This window comes from Salvelinus namaycush, chromosome 1 (assembly GCF_016432855.1).
Source record: "Salvelinus namaycush isolate Seneca chromosome 1, SaNama_1.0, whole genome shotgun sequence".
In the NCBI taxonomy this organism is placed as follows: domain Eukaryota; kingdom Metazoa; phylum Chordata; class Actinopteri; order Salmoniformes; family Salmonidae; genus Salvelinus; species Salvelinus namaycush.
Window position 1 is genome coordinate 80,132,115 of NC_052307.1, and position 20,960 is coordinate 80,153,074.

At 47.1% G+C, this 20,960-nt stretch overlaps 1 protein-coding gene across 1 annotated transcript in view; it reads left to right on the forward strand.

Annotated features, from left to right (window-relative positions):
• Positions 1-20,960, forward strand: part of lrrk1 (leucine-rich repeat kinase 1) — a 183,943-nt gene that overhangs the window by 85,421 nt on the left and 77,562 nt on the right. The window contains exon 26 of the mRNA XM_038996044.1: positions 15,215-15,384. Within this exon, the coding sequence (XP_038851972.1) occupies positions 15,215-15,384 (170 nt within the window). The remainder of the gene's footprint in view (positions 1-15,214; positions 15,385-20,960) is intronic.

Sequence of the window (20,960 nt, forward strand, 5' to 3'; positions counted from 1 at the left end):
AATGTATGGTGCATGTGTTGATGTCCAGGAGGTAGAGTTGAGGTTGGGATCAGGGAGGTAGCTGTAGTAATGTATGGTGCATGTGTTGATGTCCAGCGGGTAGAGTTGAGGTTGGGATCAGGGAGGTAGCTGTAGTAATGTATGGTGCATGTGTTGATGTCCAGGAGGTAGAGTTGAGGTTGGGATCAGGGAGGTAGCTGTAGTAATGTATGGTGCATGTGTTGATGTCCAGGAGGTAGAGTTGAGGTTGGGATCAGGGAGGTAGCTGTAGTAATGTATGGTGCATGTGTTGATGTCCAGGAGGTAGAGTTGAGGTTGGGATCAGGGAGGTAGCTGTAGTAATGTATGGTGCATGTGTTGATGTCCAGCGAGGTAGAGTTGAGGTTGGGATCAGGGAGGTAGCTGTAGTAATGTATGGTGCATGTGTTGATGTCCAGGAGGTAGAGTTGAGGTTGGGATCAGGGAGGTAGCTGTAGTAATGTATGGTGCATGTGTTGATGTCCAGGAGGTAGAGTTGAGGTTGGGATCAGGGAGGTAGCTGTAGTAATGTATGGTGCATGTGTTGATGTCCAGGAGGTAGAGTTGAGGTTGGGATCAGGGAGGTAGCTGTAGTAATGTATGGTGCATGTGTTGATGTCCAGGAGGTAGAGTTGAGGTTGGGATCAGGGAGGTAGCTGTAGTAATGTATGGTGCATGTGTTGATGTCCAGGAGGTAGAGTTGAGGTTGGGATCAGGGAGGTAGCTGTAGTAATGTATGGTGCATGTGTTGATGTCCAGGAGGTAGAGTTGAGGTTGGGATCAGGGAGGTAGCTGTAGTAATGTATGGTGCATGTGTTGACTGTCCAGGAGGTAGAGTTGAGGTTGGGATCAGGGAGGTAGCTGTAGTAATGTATGGTGCATGTGTTGACGTCCAGGAGGTAGAGTTGAGGTTGGGATCAGGGAGGTAGCTGTAGTAATGTATGGTGCATGTGTTGACTGTCCAGGAGGTAGAGTTGAGGTTGGGATCAGGGAGGTAGCTGTAGTAATGTATGGTGCATGTGTTGATGTCCAGGAGGTAGAGTTGAGGTTGGGATCAGGGAGGTAGCTGTAGTAATGTATGGTGCATGTGTTGATGTCCAGGAGGTAGAGTTGAGGTTGGGATCAGGGAGGTAGCTGTAGTAATGTATGGTGCATGTGTTGATGTCCAGCGAGGTAGAGTTGAGGTTGGGATCAGGGAGGTAGCTGTAGTAATGTATGGTGCATGTGTTGATGTCCAGCGGGTAGAGTTGAGGTTGGGATCAGGGAGGTAGCTGTAGTAATGTATGGTGCATGTGTTGATGTCCAGGAGGTAGAGTTGAGGTTGGGATCAGGGAGGTAGCTGTAGTAATGTATGGTGCATGTGTTGATGTCCAGGAGGTAGAGTTGAGGTTGGGATCAGGGAGGTAGCTGTAGTAATGTATGGTGCATGTGTTGATGTCCAGGAGGTAGAGTTGAGGTTGGGATCAGGGAGGTAGCTGTAGTAATGTATGGTGCATGTGTTGATGTCCAGGAGGTAGAGTTGAGGTTGGGATCAGGGAGGTAGCTGTAGTAATGTATGGTGCATGTGTTGATGTCCAGCGGGTAGAGTTGAGGTTGGGATCAGGGAGGTAGCTGTAGTAATGTATGGTGCATGTGTTGATGTCCAGGAGGTAGAGTTGAGGTTGGAATCAGGGAGGTAGCTGTAGTAATGTATGGTGCATGTGTTGACGTCCAGGAGGTAGAGTTGAGGTTGGGATCAGGGAGGTAGCTGTAGTAATGTATGGTGCATGTGTTGATGTCCAGCGGGTAGAGTTGAGGTTGGGATCAGGGAGGTAGCTGTAGTAATGTATGGTGCATGTGTTGACGTCCAGGAGGTAGAGTTGAGGTTGGGATCAGGGAGGTAGCTGTAGTAATGTATGGTGCATGTGTTGATGTCCAGGAGGTAGAGTTGAGGTTGGGATCAGGGAGGTAGCTGTAGTAATGTATGGTGCATGTGTTGATGTCCAGGAGGTAGAGTTGAGGTTGGGATCAGGGAGGTAGCTGTAGTAATGTATGGTGCATGTGTTGATGTCCAGGAGGTAGAGTTGAGGTTGGGATCAGGGAGGTAGCTGTAGTAATGTATGGTGCATGTGTTGATGTCCAGCGGGTAGAGTTGAGGTTGGGATCAGGGAGGTAGCTGTAGTAATGTATGGTGCATGTGTTGATGTCCAGGAGGTAGAGTTGAGGTTGGGATCAGGGAGGTAGCTGTAGTAATGTATGGTGCATGTGTTGATGTCCAGGAGGTAGAGTTGAGGTTGGGATCAGGGAGGTAGCTGTAGTAATGTATGGTGCATGTGTTGACGTCCAGGAGGTAGAGTTGAGGTTGGGATCAGGGAGGTAGCTGTAGTAATGTATGGTGCATGTGTTGACGTCCAGGAGGTAGAGTTGAGGTTGAGATCAGGGAGGTAGCTGTAGTAATGTATGGTGCATGTGTTGATGTCCAGGAGGTAGAGTTGAGGTTGGGATCAGGGAGGTAGCTGTAGTAATGTATGGTGCATGTGTTGATGTCCAGGAGGTAGAGTTGAGGTTGGGATCAGGGAGGTAGCTGTAGTAATGTATGGTGCATGTGTTGATGTCCAGGAGGTAGAGTTGAGGTTGGGATCAGGGAGGTAGCTGTAGTAATGTATGGTGCATGTGTTGATGTCCAGGAGGTAGAGTTGAGGTTGGGATCAGGGAGGTAGCTGTAGTAATGTATGGTGCATGTGTTGATGTCCAGGAGGTAGAGTTGAGGTTGGGATCAGGGAGGTAGCTGTAGTAATGTATGGTGCATGTGTTGATGTCCAGGAGGTAGAGTTGAGGTTGGGATCAGGGAGGTAGCTGTAGTAATGTATGGTGCATGTGTTGATGTCCAGGAGGTAGAGTTGAGGTTGGGATCAGGGAGGTAGCTGTAGTAATGTATGGTGCATGTGTTGATGTCCAGGAGGTAGAGTTGAGGTTGGGATCAGGGAGGTAGCTGTAGTAATGTATGGTGCATGTGTTGATGTCCAGGAGGTAGAGTTGAGGTTGGGATCAGGGAGGTAGCTGTAGTAATGTATGGTGCATGTGTTGATGTCCAGGAGGTAGAGTTGAGGTTGGGATCAGGGAGGTAGCTGTAGTAATGTATGGTGCATGTGTTGATGTCCAGGAGGTAGAGTTGAGGTTGGGATCAGGGAGGTAGCTGTAGTAATGTATGGTGCATGTGTTGATGTCCAGGAGGTAGAGTTGAGGTTGGGATCAGGGAGGTAGCTGTAGTAATGTATGGTGCATGTGTTGATGTCCAGGAGGTAGAGTTGAGGTTGGGATCAGGGAGGTAGCTGTAGTAATGTATGGTGCATGTGTTGATGTCCAGCGGGTAGAGTTGAGGTTGGGATCAGGGAGGTAGCTGTAGTAATGTATGGTGCATGTGTTGATGTCCAGGAGGTAGAGTTGAGGTTGGGATCAGGGAGGTAGCTGTAGTAATGTATGGTGCATGTGTTGATGTCCAGGAGGTAGAGTTGAGGTTGGGATCAGGGAGGTAGCTGTAGTAATGTATGGTGCATGTGTTGACGTCCAGGAGGTAGAGTTGAGGTTGGATCAGGGAGGTAGCTGTAGTAATGTATGGTGCATGTGTTGACGTCCAGGAGGTAGAGTTGAGGTTGGGATCAGGGAGGTAGCTGTAGTAATGTATGGTGCATGTGTTGACGTCCAGGAGGTAGAGTTGAGGTTGGGATCAGGGAGGTAGCTGTAGTAATGTATGGTGCATGTGTTGATGTCCAGCGGGTAGAGTTGAGGTTGGGATCAGGGAGGTAGCTGTAGTAATGTATGGTGCATGTGTTGATGTCCAGGAGGTAGAGTTGAGGTTGGGATCAGGGAGGTAGCTGTAGTAATGTATGGTGCATGTGTTGACGTCCAGGAGGTAGAGTTGAGGTTGGGATCAGGGAGGTAGCTGTAGTAATGTATGGTGCATGTGTTGATGTCCAGGAGGTAGAGTTGAGGTTGGGATCAGGGAGGTAGCTGTAGTAATGTATGGTGCATGTGTTGATGTCCAGGAGGTAGAGTTGAGGTTGGGATCAGGGAGGTAGCTGTAGTAATGTATGGTGCATGTGTTGATGTCCAGGAGGTAGAGTTGAGGTTGGGATCAGGGAGGTAGCTGTAGTAATGTATGGTGCATGTGTTGATGTCCAGCGGGTAGAGTTGAGGTTGGGATCAGGGAGGTAGCTGTAGTAATGTATGGTGCATGTGTTGATGTCCAGGAGGTAGAGTTGAGGTTGGGATCAGGGAGGTAGCTGTAGTAATGTATGGTGCATGTGTTGATGTCCAGGAGGTAGAGTTGAGGTTGGGATCAGGGAGGTAGCTGTAGTAATGTATGGTGCATGTGTTGACGTCCAGGAGGTAGAGTTGAGGTTGGGATCAGGGAGGTAGCTGTAGTAATGTATGGTGCATGTGTTGACTGTCCAGGAGGTAGAGTTGAGGTTGGGATCAGGGAGGTAGCTGTAGTAATGTATGGTGCATGTGTTGATGTCCAGGAGGTAGAGTTGAGGTTGGGATCAGGGAGGTAGCTGTAGTAATGTATGGTGCATGTGTTGATGTCCAGGAGGTAGAGTTGAGGTTGGGATCAGGGAGGTAGCTGTAGTAATGTATGGTGCATGTGTTGACGTCCAGGAGGTAGAGTTGAGGTTGGGATCAGGGAGGTAGCTGTAGTAATGTATGGTGCATGTGTTGATGTCCAGGAGGTAGAGTTGAGGTTGGGATCAGGGAGGTAGCTGTAGTAATGTATGGTGCATGTGTTGACGTCCAGGAGGTAGAGTTGAGGTTGGGATCAGGGAGGTAGCTGTAGTAATGTATGGTGCATGTGTTGATGTCCAGGAGGTAGAGTTGAGGTTGGGATCAGGGAGGTAGCTGTAGTAATGTATGGTGCATGTGTTGACGTCCAGGAGGTAGAGTTGAGGTTGGGATCAGGGAGGTAGCTGTAGTAATGTATGGTGCATGTGTTGATGTCCAGGAGGTAGAGTTGAGGTTGGGATCAGGGAGGTAGCTGTAGTAATGTATGGTGCATGTGTTGACGTCCAGGAGGTAGAGTTGAGGTTGGGATCAGGGAGGTAGCTGTAGTAATGTATGGTGCATGTGTTGATGTCCAGCGGTAGAGTTGAGGTTGGGATCAGGGAGGTAGCTGTAGTAATGTATGGTGCATGTGTTGATGTCCAGGAGGTAGAGTTGAGGTTGGGATCAGGGAGGTAGCTGTAGTAATGTATGGTGCATGTGTTGATGTCCAGCGGGTAGAGTTGAGGTTGGGATCAGGGAGGTAGCTGTAGTAATGTATGGTGCATGTGTTGATGTCCAGGAGGTAGAGTTGAGGTTGGGATCAGGGAGGTAGCTGTAGTAATGTATGGTGCATGTGTTGATGTCCAGGAGGTAGAGTTGAGGTTGGGATCAGGGAGGTAGCTGTAGTAATGTATGGTGCATGTGTTGATGTCCAGGAGGTAGAGTTGAGGTTGGGATCAGGGAGGTAGCTGTAGTAATGTATGGTGCATGTGTTGATGTCCAGGAGGTAGAGTTGAGGTTGGGATCAGGGAGGTAGCTGTAGTAATGTATGGTGCATGTGTTGATGTCCAGGAGGTAGAGTTGAGGTTGGGATCAGGGAGGTAGCTGTAGTAATGTATGGTGCATGTGTTGATGTCCAGGAGGTAGAGTTGAGGTTGGGATCAGGGAGGTAGCTGTAGTAATGTATGGTGCATGTGTTGATGTCCAGCGGGTAGAGTTGAGGTTGGGATCAGGGAGGTAGCTGTAGTAATGTATGGTGCATGTGTTGACTGTCCAGGAGGTAGAGTTGAGGTTGGGATCAGGGAGGTAGCTGTAGTAATGTATGGTGCATGTGTTGATGTCCAGGAGGTAGAGTTGAGGTTGGGATCAGGGAGGTAGCTGTAGTAATGTATGGTGCATGTGTTGATGTCCAGGAGGTAGAGTTGAGGTTGGGATCAGGGAGGTAGCTGTAGTAATGTATGGTGCATGTGTTGATGTCCAGGAGGTAGAGTTGAGGTTGGGATCAGGGAGGTAGCTGTAGTAATGTATGGTGCATGTGTTGATGTCCAGGAGGTAGAGTTGAGGTTGGGATCAGGGAGGTAGCTGTAGTAATGTATGGTGCATGTGTTGATGTCCAGGAGGTAGAGTTGAGGTTGGGATCAGGGAGGTAGCTGTAGTAATGTATGGTGCATGTGTTGATGTCCAGGAGGTAGAGTTGAGGTTGGGATCAGGGAGGTAGCTGTAGTAATGTATGGTGCATGTGTTGATGTCCAGGAGGTAGAGTTGAGGTTGGGATCAGGGAGGTAGCTGTAGTAATGTATGGTGCATGTGTTGATGTCCAGGAGGTAGAGTTGAGGTTGGGATCAGGGAGGTAGCTGTAGTAATGTATGGTGCATGTGTTGATGTCCAGGAGGTAGAGTTGAGGTTGGGATCAGGGAGGTAGCTGTAGTAATGTATGGTGCATGTGTTGATGTCCAGGAGGTAGAGTTGAGGTTGGGATCAGGGAGGTAGCTGTAGTAATGTATGGTGCATGTGTTGATGTCCAGGAGGTAGAGTTGAGGTTGGGATCAGGGAGGTAGCTGTAGTAATGTATGGTGCATGTGTTGATGTCCAGCGGGTAGAGTTGAGGTTGGGATCAGGGAGGTAGCTGTAGTAATGTATGGTGCATGTGTTGATGTCCAGGAGGTAGAGTTGAGGTTGGGATCAGGGAGGTAGCTGTAGTAATGTATGGTGCATGTGTTGATGTCCAGGAGGTAGAGTTGAGGTTGGGATCAGGGAGGTAGCTGTAGTAATGTATGGTGCATGTGTTGATGTCCAGGAGGTAGAGTTGAGGTTGGGATCAGGGAGGTAGCTGTAGTAATGTATGGTGCATGTGTTGATGTCCAGGAGGTAGAGTTGAGGTTGGGATCAGGGAGGTAGCTGTAGTAATGTATGGTGCATGTGTTGATGTCCAGGAGGTAGAGTTGAGGTTGGGATCAGGGAGGTAGCTGTAGTAATGTATGGTGCATGTGTTGATGTCCAGGAGGTAGAGTTGAGGTTGGGATCAGGGAGGTAGCTGTAGTAATGTATGGTGCATGTGTTGATGTCCAGGAGGTAGAGTTGAGGTTGGGATCAGGGAGGTAGCTGTAGTAATGTATGGTGCATGTGTTGACTGTCCAGGAGGTAGAGTTGAGGTTGGGATCAGGGAGGTAGCTGTAGTAATGTATGGTGCATGTGTTGATGTCCAGGAGGTAGAGTTGAGGTTGGATCAGGGAGGTAGCTGTAGTAATGTATGGTGCATGTGTTGATGTCCAGGAGGTAGAGTTGAGGTTGGGATCAGGGAGGTAGCTGTAGTAATGTATGGTGCATGTGTTGATGTCCAGGAGGTAGAGTTGAGGTTGGGATCAGGGAGGTAGCTGTAGTAATGTATGGTGCATGTGTTGACGTCCAGGAGGTAGAGTTGAGGTTGGGATCAGGGAGGTAGCTGTAGTAATGTATGGTGCATGTGTTGACGTCCAGGAGGTAGAGTTGAGGTTGGGATCAGGGAGGTAGCTGTAGTAATGTATGGTGCATGTGTTGATGTCCAGGAGGTAGAGTTGAGGTTGGGATCAGGGAGGTAGCTGTAGTAATGTATGGTGCATGTGTTGATGTCCAGGAGGTAGAGTTGAGGTTGGGATCAGGGAGGTAGCTGTAGTAATGTATGGTGCATGTGTTGATGTCCAGGAGGTAGAGTTGAGGTTGGGATCAGGGAGGTAGCTGTAGTAATGTATGGTGCATGTGTTGATGTCCAGGAGGTAGAGTTGAGGTTGGGATCAGGGAGGTAGCTGTAGTAATGTATGGTGCATGTGTTGATGTCCAGGAGGTAGAGTTGAGGTTGGGATCAGGGAGGTAGCTGTAGTAATGTATGGTGCATGTGTTGATGTCCAGGAGGTAGAGTTGAGGTTGGGATCAGGGAGGTAGCTGTAGTAATGTATGGTGCATGTGTTGACGTCCAGGAGGTAGAGTTGAGGTTGGGATCAGGGAGGTAGCTGTAGTAATGTATGGTCCATGTGTTGATGTCCAGGAGGTAGAGTTGAGGTTGGGATCAGGGAGGTAGCTGTAGTAATGTATGGTGCATGTGTTGACGTCCAGCGGGTAGAGTTGAGGTTGGGATCAGGGAGGTAGCTATAGTAATGTATGGTGCATGTGTTGATGTCCAGCGGGTAGAGTTGAGGTTGGGATCAGGGAGGTAGCTGTAGTAATGTATGCTGCATGTGTTGACGTCCAGGAGGTAGAGTTGAGGTTGGGATCAGGGAGGTAGCTGTAGTAATGTATGGTGCATGTGTTGACGTCCAGGAGGTAGAGTTGAGGTTGGGATCAGGGAGGTAGCTGTAGTAATGTATGGTGCATGTGTTGATGTCCAGCGGGTAGAGTTGAGGTTGGGATCAGGGAGGTAGCTGTAGTAATGTATGGTGCATGTGTTGACGTCCAGGAGGTAGAGTTGAGGTTGGGATCAGGGAGGTAGCTGTAGTAATGTATGGTGCATGTGTTGATGTCCAGCGGGTAGAGTTGAGGTTGGGATCAGGGAGGTAGCTGTAGTAATGTATGGTGCATGTGTTGATGTCCAGCGGGTAGAGTTGAGGTTGGGATCAGGGAGGTAGCTGTAGTAATGTATGGTGCATGTGTTGACTGTCCAGGAGGTAGAGTTGAGGTTGGGATCAGGGAGGTAGCTGTAGTAATGTATGGTGCATGTGTTGATGTCCAGCGGGTAGAGTTGAGGTTGGGATCAGGGAGGTAGCTGTAGTAATGTATGGTGCATGTGTTGATGTCCAGGAGGTAGAGTTGAGGTTGGGATCAGGGAGGTAGCTGTAGTAATGTATGGTGCATGTGTTGATGTCCAGGAGGTAGAGTTGAGGTTGGGATCAAGGAGGTAGCTGTAGTAATGTATGGTGCATGTGTTGATGTCCAGGAGGTAGAGTTGAGGTTGGGATCAAGGAGGTAGCTGTAGTAATGTATGGTGCATGTGTTGATGTCCAGGAGGTAGAGTTGAGGTTGGGATCAGGGAGGTAGCTGTAGTAATGTATGGTGCATGTGTTGATGTCCAGGAGGTAGAGCTGAGGTTCGGATCAAGGATGTAGCATGTTAAAAACATTTAATGAGCAAGCCTTCCTTCATGACATGGTCTCTGTAAATTTGACCTTCTTTTTGGATATTTTCACTGGTATTGGTAACAAACACGCCCACATAAAGAAAATGAGAATTAAAAACAGGTTCAGCCCCTGGTTCGACCGTGATCTGGCAGAGTTATTCCACCACAAGAATTGCATTTGGAGAAAGGCTTTGCACACACATACTCAGGTTGACTGGCTCTCGTTCAGGCAAATGAGAAATAAGTGCACTCAGGCTATCCGGAAGTCCAAAGTCAGTTACTTTAAGGAGCAGTTCTCTCTCTGTGGGTCTAATCATGAGAAGTTCTGGAAAACGGTTAAAGACCTGGAGAATAAACCCTCCTCCTCACAGCTGCCCATGTCCCTTAAAGTTGATGATGTGGTTGTTACTGACAAGAAGCACATGGCTGAGCTCTTTAATCACCACTTCATTAAGTCAGGATTCCTATTTGACTCAGCCATGCCTCCTTGCCCGTACAACATTTCTAAGTCTCCCACCCATTCTAATGCGACTAGTCCCGATGCTCCTCCCTCTTTTTCTCCTGCCCCGCTACAAAGTTTCTCCCTGCAGTCGGTCACTGAGTCTGAGGTGTTAAAGGAGCTCCTTAAACTGGACCCCAAAAAACATCTGGGTCAGATGGTTTAGATCCTTTCTTCTTTAAGGTTGCAGCCCCTATCATCACCAAGCCTATCTCTGACCTTTGAACCTGTCTCTCCTCTCTGGGGAGGTTCCCAGTGCTTGGAAGGCAGCCACGGTGCGTCCTTTATTTAAAGAGGGAGATCAAGCTGATCCTAACTGTTATAGGCCAATTTCTATTTTGCCCTGTTTTTCAAAAGTGTTGGAAACTGATTGGCTTCCCTGATGTCTATAGTATTCTCTCTGGTATGCAATCAGGTTTCCGCTCAGGTTATGGATGTGTCACTGCATCCTTAAAGGTCCTAAATTATGTCACTATTGGCTGTGATTCTAAGCAATGTTGTGCTGCTATTTTTATTGACTTGGCCCCAAAGAATTATACGGTAGACCATTCCGTTCTTGTGGGCTGGCTAAGGATTATTGGTGTCTCTGAGGTGTCTTTGGCCTGGTTTGCTAACTACAGTGGGGGGAACAAGTATTTGATACACTGCCGATTTTGCAGGTTTTCCTACTTACAAAGCATGTAGAGGTCTGTAATTTTTATCATAGGTACACTTCAACTGTGAGAGACGGAATCTAAAACAAAAATCCAGAAAATCACATTGTATGATTTTTAAGTAATTAATTTGCATTTTATTGCATGACATAAGTATTTGATCACCTACCAACCAGTCAGAATTCCGTCTCTCACAGACCTGTTCGTTTTTCTTTAAGAAGCCCTCCTGTTCTCCACTCATTACCTGTATTAACTGCACCTGTTTGAACTCGTGACCTGTATAAAAGACACCTGTCCACACACTCAATCAAACAGACTCCAACCTCTCCACAATGGCCAAGACCAGAGAGCTGTGTAAGGACATCAGGGATAAAATTGTAGACCTGCACAAGGCTGGGATGGGCTACAGGACAATAGGCAAGCAGCTTGGTGAGAAGGCAACAACTGTTGGCGCAATTATTAGAAAATGGAAGAAGTTCAAGATGACGGTCAATCACCCTCGGTCTGGGGCTCCATGCAAGATCTCACCTCGTGGGGCATCAATGATCATAAGGATGGTGAGGGATCAGCCCAGAACTACACGGCAGGACCTGGTCAATGACCTGAAGAGAGCTGGTACCACAGTCTCAAAGAAAACCATTAGTAACACACTACGCCGTCATGGATTAAAATCCTGCAGTGCACGCAAGGTCCCCCTGCTCAAGACAGCGCATGTCCAGGCCCATCTGAAGTTTGCCAATGACCATCTGGATGATCCAGAGGAGGAATGGGAGAAGGTCATGTGGTCTGATGAGACAAAAATAGAGCTTTTTGGTCTAAACTCCACTCGCCGTGTTTGGAGGAAGAAGAAGGATGAGTACAACCCCAAGAACACCATCCCAACCGTGAAGCATGGAGGTGGAAACATCATTCTTTGGGGATGCTTTTCTGCAAAGGGGACAGGACGACTGCACCTTATTGAGGGGAGGATGGATGGGGCCATGTATCGCGAGATCTTGGCCAACAACCTCCTTCCCTCAGTAAGAGCATTGAAGATGGGTCGTGGCTGGGTCTTCCAGCATGACAACGACCCGAAACACACAGCCAGGGCAACTAAGGAGTGGCTCCGTAAGAAGCATCTCAAGGTCCTGGAGTGGCCTAGCCAGTCTCCAGACCTGAACCCAATAGAAAATCTTTGGAGTGAGCTGAAAGTCCGTATTGCCCAGCAACAGCCCCGAAACCTGAAGGATCTGGAGAAGGTCTGTATGGAGGAGTGGGCCAAAATCCCTGCTGCAGTGTGTGCAAACCTGGTCAAGAACTACAGGAAACGTATGATCTCTGTAATTGCAAACAAAGGTTTCTGTACCAAATATTAAGTTCTGCTTTTCTGATGTATCAAATACTTATGTCATGTAATAAAATGCAAATTAATTACTTAAAAATCATACAGTGTGATTTTCTGGATTTTTGTTTTAGATTCCGTCTCTCACAGTTGAAGTGTACCTATGATAAAAATTACAGACCTCTACATGCTTTGTAAGTAGGAAAACCTGCAAAATCGACAGTGTATCAAATACTTGTTCTCCCCACTGTACCTCTCTCAAAGAGTGCAGTGCATAAAGTCAGAACATCTGCTGTCTCAGCCACTGCCTGACACCAAGGGAGTTTCTTTTTTTATTTAACATTTATTTAAAGAGGAGCGACCCAGGGATGTGTGTGCTTTGGGGACCTTTAACAGAATGTGACTGGCAGAACATAAGGGAGTACCCCAAGGCTCGATCCTAGGCCCCACGCTCTTCTCAATTTACATCAACAATATAGTTCAGGCAGTAGGAAGCTCTCTCATCCATTTATATGCAGATGATACAGTCTTATACTCAGCTGGCCCCTCCCCGGATTTTGTGTTAAACGCTCTACAACAAAGCTTTCTTAGTGTCCAACAAGCTTCCTCTGCCCTTAACCTTGTTCTGAACACCTCCAAAACAAAGGTCATGTGGTTTGGTAAGAAGAATGCCCCTCTCCCCACCGGTGTGATCAATACCTCGAAGGGTTTAGAACTTGAGGTAGTCACCTCATACAAGTACTTGAGAGTATGGCTAGACAGTACACTGTCCTTCTCTCAGCACATATCAAAGCTGCAGGATAAGGTTAAATCTAGACTTGGTTTCCTCTATCGTAATCGCTCCTCTTTCACCCCAGCTGCCAAACTAATCCTGATTCAGATGACCATCCTACCCATGCTAGATTACGGAGACATATTTTATAGATCGGCAGATAAGGGTGCTCTCGAGCGGCTAGATGTTCTTTACCATTCGGCCATGAGATTTGCCACCAATGCTCCTTATAGGACACATCACTGCACTCTATACTCAACTGTACACTGGTCATCTCTGTATATCCGTCGTAAGACCCACTGGTTGATGCTTATTTATAAAACCCTCTTAGGCCTCACTCCCGCTATCTGAGATACCTACTGCAGCCCTCATCCTCCACATACAACACCCGTTCTGCCAGTCACATTCTGTTAGAGGGCCCCAAAGCACACACATCCCTGGGTCGCTCCTCTTTTCAGTTCGCTGCAGCTAGCGACTGGAACGAGCTGCAAAAAACACTCAAACTGGACAGTTTTATCTCCATCTCTTCATTCAAAGATACAATCATGGACACTCTTACTGACAATTGTGGCTGCTTCGCATGATGCATTGTAGTCTCTACCTTCTTGCCCTTTGTGCTGTTGTCTGTGCCCTAAAATGTTTGTACCATGTTTTGTGCTGCTACCATGTTGTACTACTACCATGCTGCTGCCATGTTGTGTTGCTACCATGTTGTACTACTACCATGCTGCTGCCATGTTGTGTTGCTACCATGTTGTACTACTACCATGCTGCTGCCATGTTGTGCTGCTACCATGTTGTACTACTACCATGTTGCTGCCATGTTGTGCTGCTACCATGTTGTACTACTACCATGTTGCTACCATGTTGTGTTGCAACTTGTTGTTGTCATGTTGTGTTGCTACCATGCTGTGTTGTCATGTGTTGCTGCCGTGCAATTTTGTTGTCTTATAGGTCTCTCTTTATGTTTTGTTGTGGTGTCGTGTGTTTTGTGCTATCTTTTTATAAGTAATCCCAGCCCCCTTTCCCGCAGGAGGCCTTTTGGTAGGCCGTCATTGTTGATAACAATTTGTTCTTAACTGACATGCCTACTGTAGTTAAATAAAGGTTAAATAAAAATAAATGCTGAAAGATGAAAATTACATTAGTGATGGATAATGAGGCTTTGTGTGTACTGTATGGGGTATACATAGTATCATGTACTCTATGAGGTATACATAGTATCATGTACTCTATGAGGTGTACATAGTATCATGTACTCTATGAGGTATACATAGAGTCATGTACTCTATGTGGTATACATAGTATCATGTACTCTATGAGGTATACATAGTATCATGTACTCTATGAGGTATACATAGTATCATGTACTCTATGAGGTATACATAGTATCATGTACTCTATGAGGTATACATAGTATCATGTTCTGTATGAGGTATACATAGTATCATGTACTCTATGAGGTGTTGTCGTGGTAATTTCCTGTATTACTAAATGAGGAGAGTTTACAAACCACACACAAGTCAGAGTTATATTTAAACTTCATCTTTAATCAAATGAGCTTCACCATAGCCCTTTGACTCTCAGATCAATTCAGTGTCTATAAATTAATTCTGAGAGTCCCTATAAGAGAATGCCAAGATCTTTTATAGCCAAGATACACCCCTCTCAACTTACATGACGAACCACAGATCTTAGGAACTTCACAAAGGGCCTTTTACTTGAGAGAGGAGTATCCCATAGCCAGATAGCATTAGCTATAAATTATTGTTCAGTTTAGTCTCTTAGACCAGGTTCTAAACTCCGTTCTTGGTACTTCATAGTACCGAAACATTACCTCATCCAATGGCATATATCAATTGTCCACTTTAGATACTCCCATCTCAAATACACCCCCTCTTCTCTCCCCTCCTGGACAAGCTCACTGAGGGAAGTGACTTCTAGGTCATATACTATCTCAAGATTAGTGCAACATCAGAGGGGTAATACAATGGTTCCAGACACTGCCATACTCCTCCCCCCAATGGGAAAAGGAGGGAGTGACTGGAGTACAGACATTTTGGAGCCCTTCACATGGTTTAACAGATACATTCACATATGAAGACAATGTTCAAACCTGTTCACATATGAAGACAATGTTCCATTCTGATATTCTGCATATTACCAGACATGTAAAAGACAAAAAGTGACATTCTAATGACAAGTATCTCACATAAGCATATTATGAAAGTAAATAAAACATCTTATTTATCTATGTTACCTAACTAATTCTGATTCAGCTACGACAGTGTACATAGTATAATGTACTCTATGAGGTGTACATAGTATCATGTACTCTATGAGGTGTACATAGTATCATGTACTCTATGAGGTGTACATAGTATCATGTACTCTATGAGGTGTACATAGTATCATGTACTCTATGAGGTATACATAGAGTCATGTACTCTATGTGGTATACATAGTGTCATGTACTCTATGAGGTATACATAGAGTCATGTACTCTATGTGGTATACATAGTGTCATGTATACATAGTATCATGTACTCTATGAGGTATACATAGTATCATGTACTCTATGAGGTATACATAGTATCATATACTCTGAGGTACACATAGTATCATGTACTCTATGAGGTATACATAGTATCATGTTCTGTATGAGGTGTACATAGTATCATGTACTCTATGAGGTATACATAGTATCATGTACTCTATGAGGTATACATAGTATCATGTTCTGTATGGTTTTTGTGTTATATTGGTTGTTTCTGTAGAAGAACCAGCTGGAGTGTGTTTATAATGTTTGTGTGTGTGACGTGCATAACATAATACTGTGTGTGTGTAGGTTGTTCCTAGAGAAGGCCCTGTTGGAGTGTAGTGAGGAGGAGAGTGATATCCTGGGCCAGGGGGGCAGTGGAACTATCATCTATAGAGCCTGTTACCGTGGCCAACCAGTCGCCATCAAACGCTTTCACTTCAAGAAGTGCAGGCAGCAGACCATCAGCAGTGGTACAGGTAACACACACACACACACACACCATTCCCTCATCAGTACAGGCCATTATTCTGCCAATGTTTGTCTATGGTGATTGCATGGCTGTGTGCTCGATTTTATACTCCGGTCAGCAACGGGTGTGAAGTGGTGTCCACATACTTTTGGCCATGTAGTGTATACCTACTATCTCTCACGCTACCACTGGCTCTAAGCCAGCTTTGAACAACTGGAACTGGTGTGTGTGTGTGTGTGTGTGTGTGTGTGTGTGTGTGTGTGTGTGTGTGTGTGTGTGTGTGTGTGTGTGTGTGTGTGTGTGTGTGTGTGTGTGGATATCCTTGAGTTATCGTCTCTCTATTTAAGGGCCTTGTTCATGGAACGATATTGCAGCTCTTAATCCTGATATCTATTTTCTCATCCTGACACTGTTCTCCTCTCTCTCTTCCCTCTCTCTCACTTCTTCTCTCTTCTCCCCTCTCTCTTCTCCCCTCTCTCTTCTCCCCTCTCTCTTCTCCCCTCTCTCTCTTCCCTCTCTCTCTTCCCTCTCTCACACCTCCCCTCTCTTCCCTCTCTCTCACTTCCCCTCTCTCTTCTCTCCTCTCTCTTCTCCCCTCTCTCTTCTCCCCTCTCTCTTCCCTCTCGCTCACCTCCCCTCTCTCTCACTTCCCTCTCTCACTTCCCTCTCTCTTCTCCCCTCTCTCTTCTCTCCTCTCTCTTCTCTCCTCTCTCTTCTCCCCTCTCTCTTCTCCCCTCTCTCTTCTCCCCTCTCTCTCCCCTCTCTCTTCCCTCTCGCTCACCTCCCCTCTCACTTCCCTCTCTCACTTCCCTCTCTCACTTCCCCTCTCTCTTCTCCCCTCTCTCTTCTCTCCTCTCTCTTCTCCCCTCTCTCTTCTCCCCTCTCTCTTCTCCCCTCTCTCTTCCCCTCTCTCTCACTTCCCTCTCTCACTTCCCCTCTCTCCTCTCTCTCCTCTCTCTTCTCCCCTCTCTCTTCTCCCCTCTCTCTTCTCCCCTCTCTCTTCTCTCCTCTCTCTTCTCCCCTCTCTCTTCTCCCCTCTCTCTTCTCTCATCTCTCCTTGTCTCTCTCCTCCCCTCTCTCTTCTTCCCTCTCTCTTCCCTCTCTCTCACCTCCCCTCTCTCTTCTCCCCTCTCTTCCCTCTCTCTCTTCCCTCTCTCTCACCTCCCCTCTCTTCCCTCTCTCTCACTTCCCCTCTCTCTTCTCTCCTCTCTCTTCTCCCCTCTCGCTCACCTCCCCTCTCTCTTCTCCCCTCTCTCTTCCCTCTCTTCTTCCCTCTCTCTTCTCCCCTCTCTCTTCTCCCCTCTCTCTTCCCTCTCGCGCACCTCCCCTCTCTCTTCTCCTCTCTCTCTTCCCTCTCTCTCACTTCCCCTCTCTCCTCTCCCCTCTCTCTTCTCTCCTCTCTCTACCCCCTCTCTCTTCTCCCCTCTCTCTTCTCTCATCTCTCCTTGTCTCTCTCCTCCCCTCTCTCTTCTCCCCTCTCTCTTCCCTCTCTCTCACCTCCCCTCTCTCTTCTCCCCTCTCTCGTCTCCCCTCTCTCTTCCCTCTCTCTCTTCTCCCCTCTCTCGTCTCCCCTCTCTCTTCTCCCCTCTCTCTTCTCTCCTCTCTCCTTGTCTCTCTCCTCCCCTCTTTTTACGCCTTCCCGCTCTCTCTATTCCATCACCTCTTCACCTTCTGTCTCCTCTCTTTGTTTTCTTCTGTCTTCTCTGTATCCCTGACAGTGATAAAAGCTATCTCTCTGCAGGCTCTGAGGATTCCTCATGATCTTCTCTTCCCATCGCTTCATCCCTCTCATCCCCTGTCCTTTTCTCTTCCCATCTAATTTCTGCTCCTGTCTTCTCTATCTCCCCAGGCTGTGATAAGGACTATCTGTGTGTGTCCCAAATGACTCCCTATTCAGAGCCCTATGGGCCCTGGTCCGACCTAGTGCACTGTAAAGGTACTAGGATTCCATTTGGGACACCCGCTCTCTCTTCAGGATAAGAGAGCATCATCATCATCATCTATCACCCTGGTGCTGCTCTCCTCCCTCCTCTCCTCTCTCCTCTCCTCACTCCTCTCCTCCTCTCCTCACTCCTCTCCTTACTCCTCTCCTCCCTCCTCTCCTCTCCTCCCTCCTCTCCTCACTCTCCTCCCTCCTCTCCTCACTCTTCTCCTCACTCTTCTCCTCACTCCTCTCCTCCCTCCTCTCCTCACTCTCCTCCCTCCTCTCCTCCCTCCTCTCCTCACTCTTCTCCTCACTCCTCTCCTCCCTCCTCTCCTCACTCTCCTCCCTCCTCTCCTGCCTCCTCCCTCCTCTCCTCACTCTTCTCCTCCCTCCTCTCATCCCTTTTCTCCTGTCTCCTCTTTCTTTCCTCTCCGCCTTGTCCATAGCATCTCTTTCTCTCTCTTCTATCTCATCTTTTCTTTCCCCTTCTCTTGTCTTCTTGTCCCTTAGACAGCCTTTTCTCTCACATTCCTGTATCTTGTACTTGTACTGACATTATCGTGCTTATTGTCTCCCCTCATTGGCCCTGCTGTATCAATGTACCATGGATTTAAGGTTTTTCTGACTTTTTTTGTGCTTATGAAAAGCGCATACAAACTTTAACAAGGATTTGATTGTCTGCTCAAGCTACTGAAAGTTTATTAAATGCTGAAATTATTAAAAAGAATTGCTCACGCAGAAGATTTCTGTAATATGAAAACATTTTGCTGCTCACGATTGACACAATGGGACTCGTTTATCAGAATATTAGGATTGCTTGGGTTGTGTGGACACTTATCTAAACTGTAACATTACACAAACGCTTTGGCAACACTGAAAGTTTTCAGACTTTCGCTGTTAGGAAAACAGCAGTTGATCAACCACGTCTGGCAACACTGAGAACGCTTACACTTCAATCATTTTGCTTATCACTTGTTGCCAAATAACAGTAACCCAATGTATTGTGTCGTCCTCCGGGCTGCTTGCAGCTCCAGCTCTCGTCTGTCTCCATTGTGTTCAGGGAGAATTGTGTTGAGTTCATAGCCAATGGAGATCTGTGATAGGGTTGCATCATCAGGGACTCAATGGAACAGTTACTCACGACATCCTGCTCCATGGAATATGAAAATGCTGACTGGTCATTTCCGTGTTCGGCCAGTCAGCACATTTTGTTTGTAAAATGTCAGTCCATTTACGAACCTGTGTGTGTGTGTGATACAATCGATGTGATCGAGGCCAAATGGTTTAATGTCCCAGGGACAGGAGATGCTCAATAATCACTTTTATTGCCCTATTGTTTACAATCGAATTATGTTCTGGTAGTATCAGCCAAGCTGTCAAATTCAATCAACAGGCCCCACCCCGCCGAGAGAAGCAGTTCATTCCACAGCTTTCAAAAGAGACCCCACCCCCTATCTTTGCCATTATCACTTATGTGACAGCATGGGAAGTGCCATTGAGGGCTATCTCCATTTAAAAGTAGTCAATGTCTTCTTCTACTCATATGTGTATTGGCAGTTTGTAAACAAACTGAAAAGGTGCACACCGCCACCTACTGTGCTGGACTGTGTATAGTCTGAACAGGTATGAAGCCAAGGTTGTCACCTGCAGTGCTGGACTGTGTATAGTCTGAACAGGTATAAAGCCAAGGTTATCACCTGCAGTGCTGGACTGTGTATAGTCTGAACAGGTATAAAGCCAAGGTTGTCACCTGCAGTGATGGACTGTGTATAGTCTGAACAGGTATAAAGCCAAGGTTGTCACCTGCAGTGCTGGACTGTGTATAGTCTGAACAGGTATAAAACCAAGGTTGTCACCTGCAGTGCTGGACTGTGTATAGTCTGAACAGGTATAAAGCCAAGGTTGTCACCTGCAGTGCTGGACTGTGTATAGTCTGAACAGGTATAAAGCCAAGGTTGTCACCTGCAGTGATGGACTGTGTATAGTCTGAACAGGTATAAAGCCAAGGTTGTCACCTGCAGTGCTGGACTGTGTATAGTCTGAACAGGTATAAAGCCAAGGTTGTCACCTGCAGTGCTGGACTGTGTATAGTCTGAACAGGTATAAAACCAAGGTTGTCACCTGCAGTGATGGACTGTGTATAGTCTGAACAGGTATAAAGCCAAGGTTGTCACCTGCAGTGCTGGACTGTGTATAGTCTGAACAGGTATAAAGCCAAGGTTGTCACCTGCAGTGATGGACTGTGTATAGTCTGAACAGGTATAAAGCCAAGGTTGTCACCTGCAGTGCTGGACTGTGTATAGTCTGAACAGGTATAAAGCCAAGGTTGTCACCTGCAGTGCTGGACTGTGTATAGTCTGAACAGGTATAAAGCCAAGGTTGTCACCTGCAGTGCTGGACTGTGTATAGTCTGAACAGGTATAAAACCAAGGTTGTCACCTGCAGTGCTGGACTGTGTATAGTCAGAACAGGTATGAAGCCAAGGTTGTCACCTGCAGTGCTGGACTGTGTATAGTCTGAACAGGTATAAAGCCAAGGTTGTCACCTGCAGTGCTGGACTGTGTATAGTCTGAACAGGTATAAAGCCAAGGTTGTCACCTGCAGTGCTGGAATGTTTGCTCAGGTCAGGAGTAGCCTATAATTAATTGGCTGACCCCTCCTGCAGACCAGGATAGAATTCTGCAATCCAGTTGACTACTTTAAAATGGTGAAACCCATAAGGGTGCTGCCAATGTTAAAACAGGCTTTGTGGCAAGGGTTCACTCGTAAAGGCCTCCTAAAAGCCAGACGAGGGGTTCACTTGTAAAGGCCTCCTAAAGGCCAGACGAGGGGTTCACTCATAATGGCCTAAAGGCCAAACAAGGGGTTCACTCATAAAGGCCTAAAGGCCAAACAAGGGGTTCACTCATAAAGGCCTCCTAAAAGCCAGACGAGGGGTTCACTCATAAAGGCCTAAAGGCCAGAAGAGGGGTTCACTCATAAAGGCCTCCTAAAGGCCAGACGAGGGGTTCACTCATAAAGGCCTCCTAAAGGCCAGACGAGGGGTTCACTCATAAAGGCCTAAAGGCCAGACGAGGGGTTCACTCATAAAGGCCTCCTAAAGGCCAGACGAGGGGTTCACTCATAAAGGCCTCCTAAAGGCCAGACGAGGGGTTCACTCATAAAGGCCTCCTAAAGGCCAGACGAGGGGTTCACTCATAAAGGCCTCCTAAAGGCCAGACGAGGGGTTCACTCATAAAGGCCTAAAGGCCAGACGAGGGGTTCACTCATAAAGGTCTCCTAAAAGCAAGAAGAGGGGTTCACTCATAAAGGTCTCCTAAAAGCCAGACGAGGGGTTCACTCATAAAGGCCTAAAGGCCAGACGAGGGGTTCACTCATAAAGGTCTCCTAAAAGCCAGAAGAGGGGTTCACTCATAAAGGTCTCCTAAAGGCCAGAAGAGGGGTTCACTCATAAAGGCCTCCTAAAGGCCAGACGAGGGGTTCACTCATAAAGGCCTAAAGGCCAGACGAGGGGTTCACTCATAAAGGTCTCCTAAAAGCAAGAAGAGGGGTTCACTCATAAAGGCCTCCTAAAAGCCAGACGAGGGGTTCACTCATAACGGCCTCCTAAAGGCCAGACGAGGGGTTCACTCATAAAGGCCTAAAGGCCAGACGAGGGG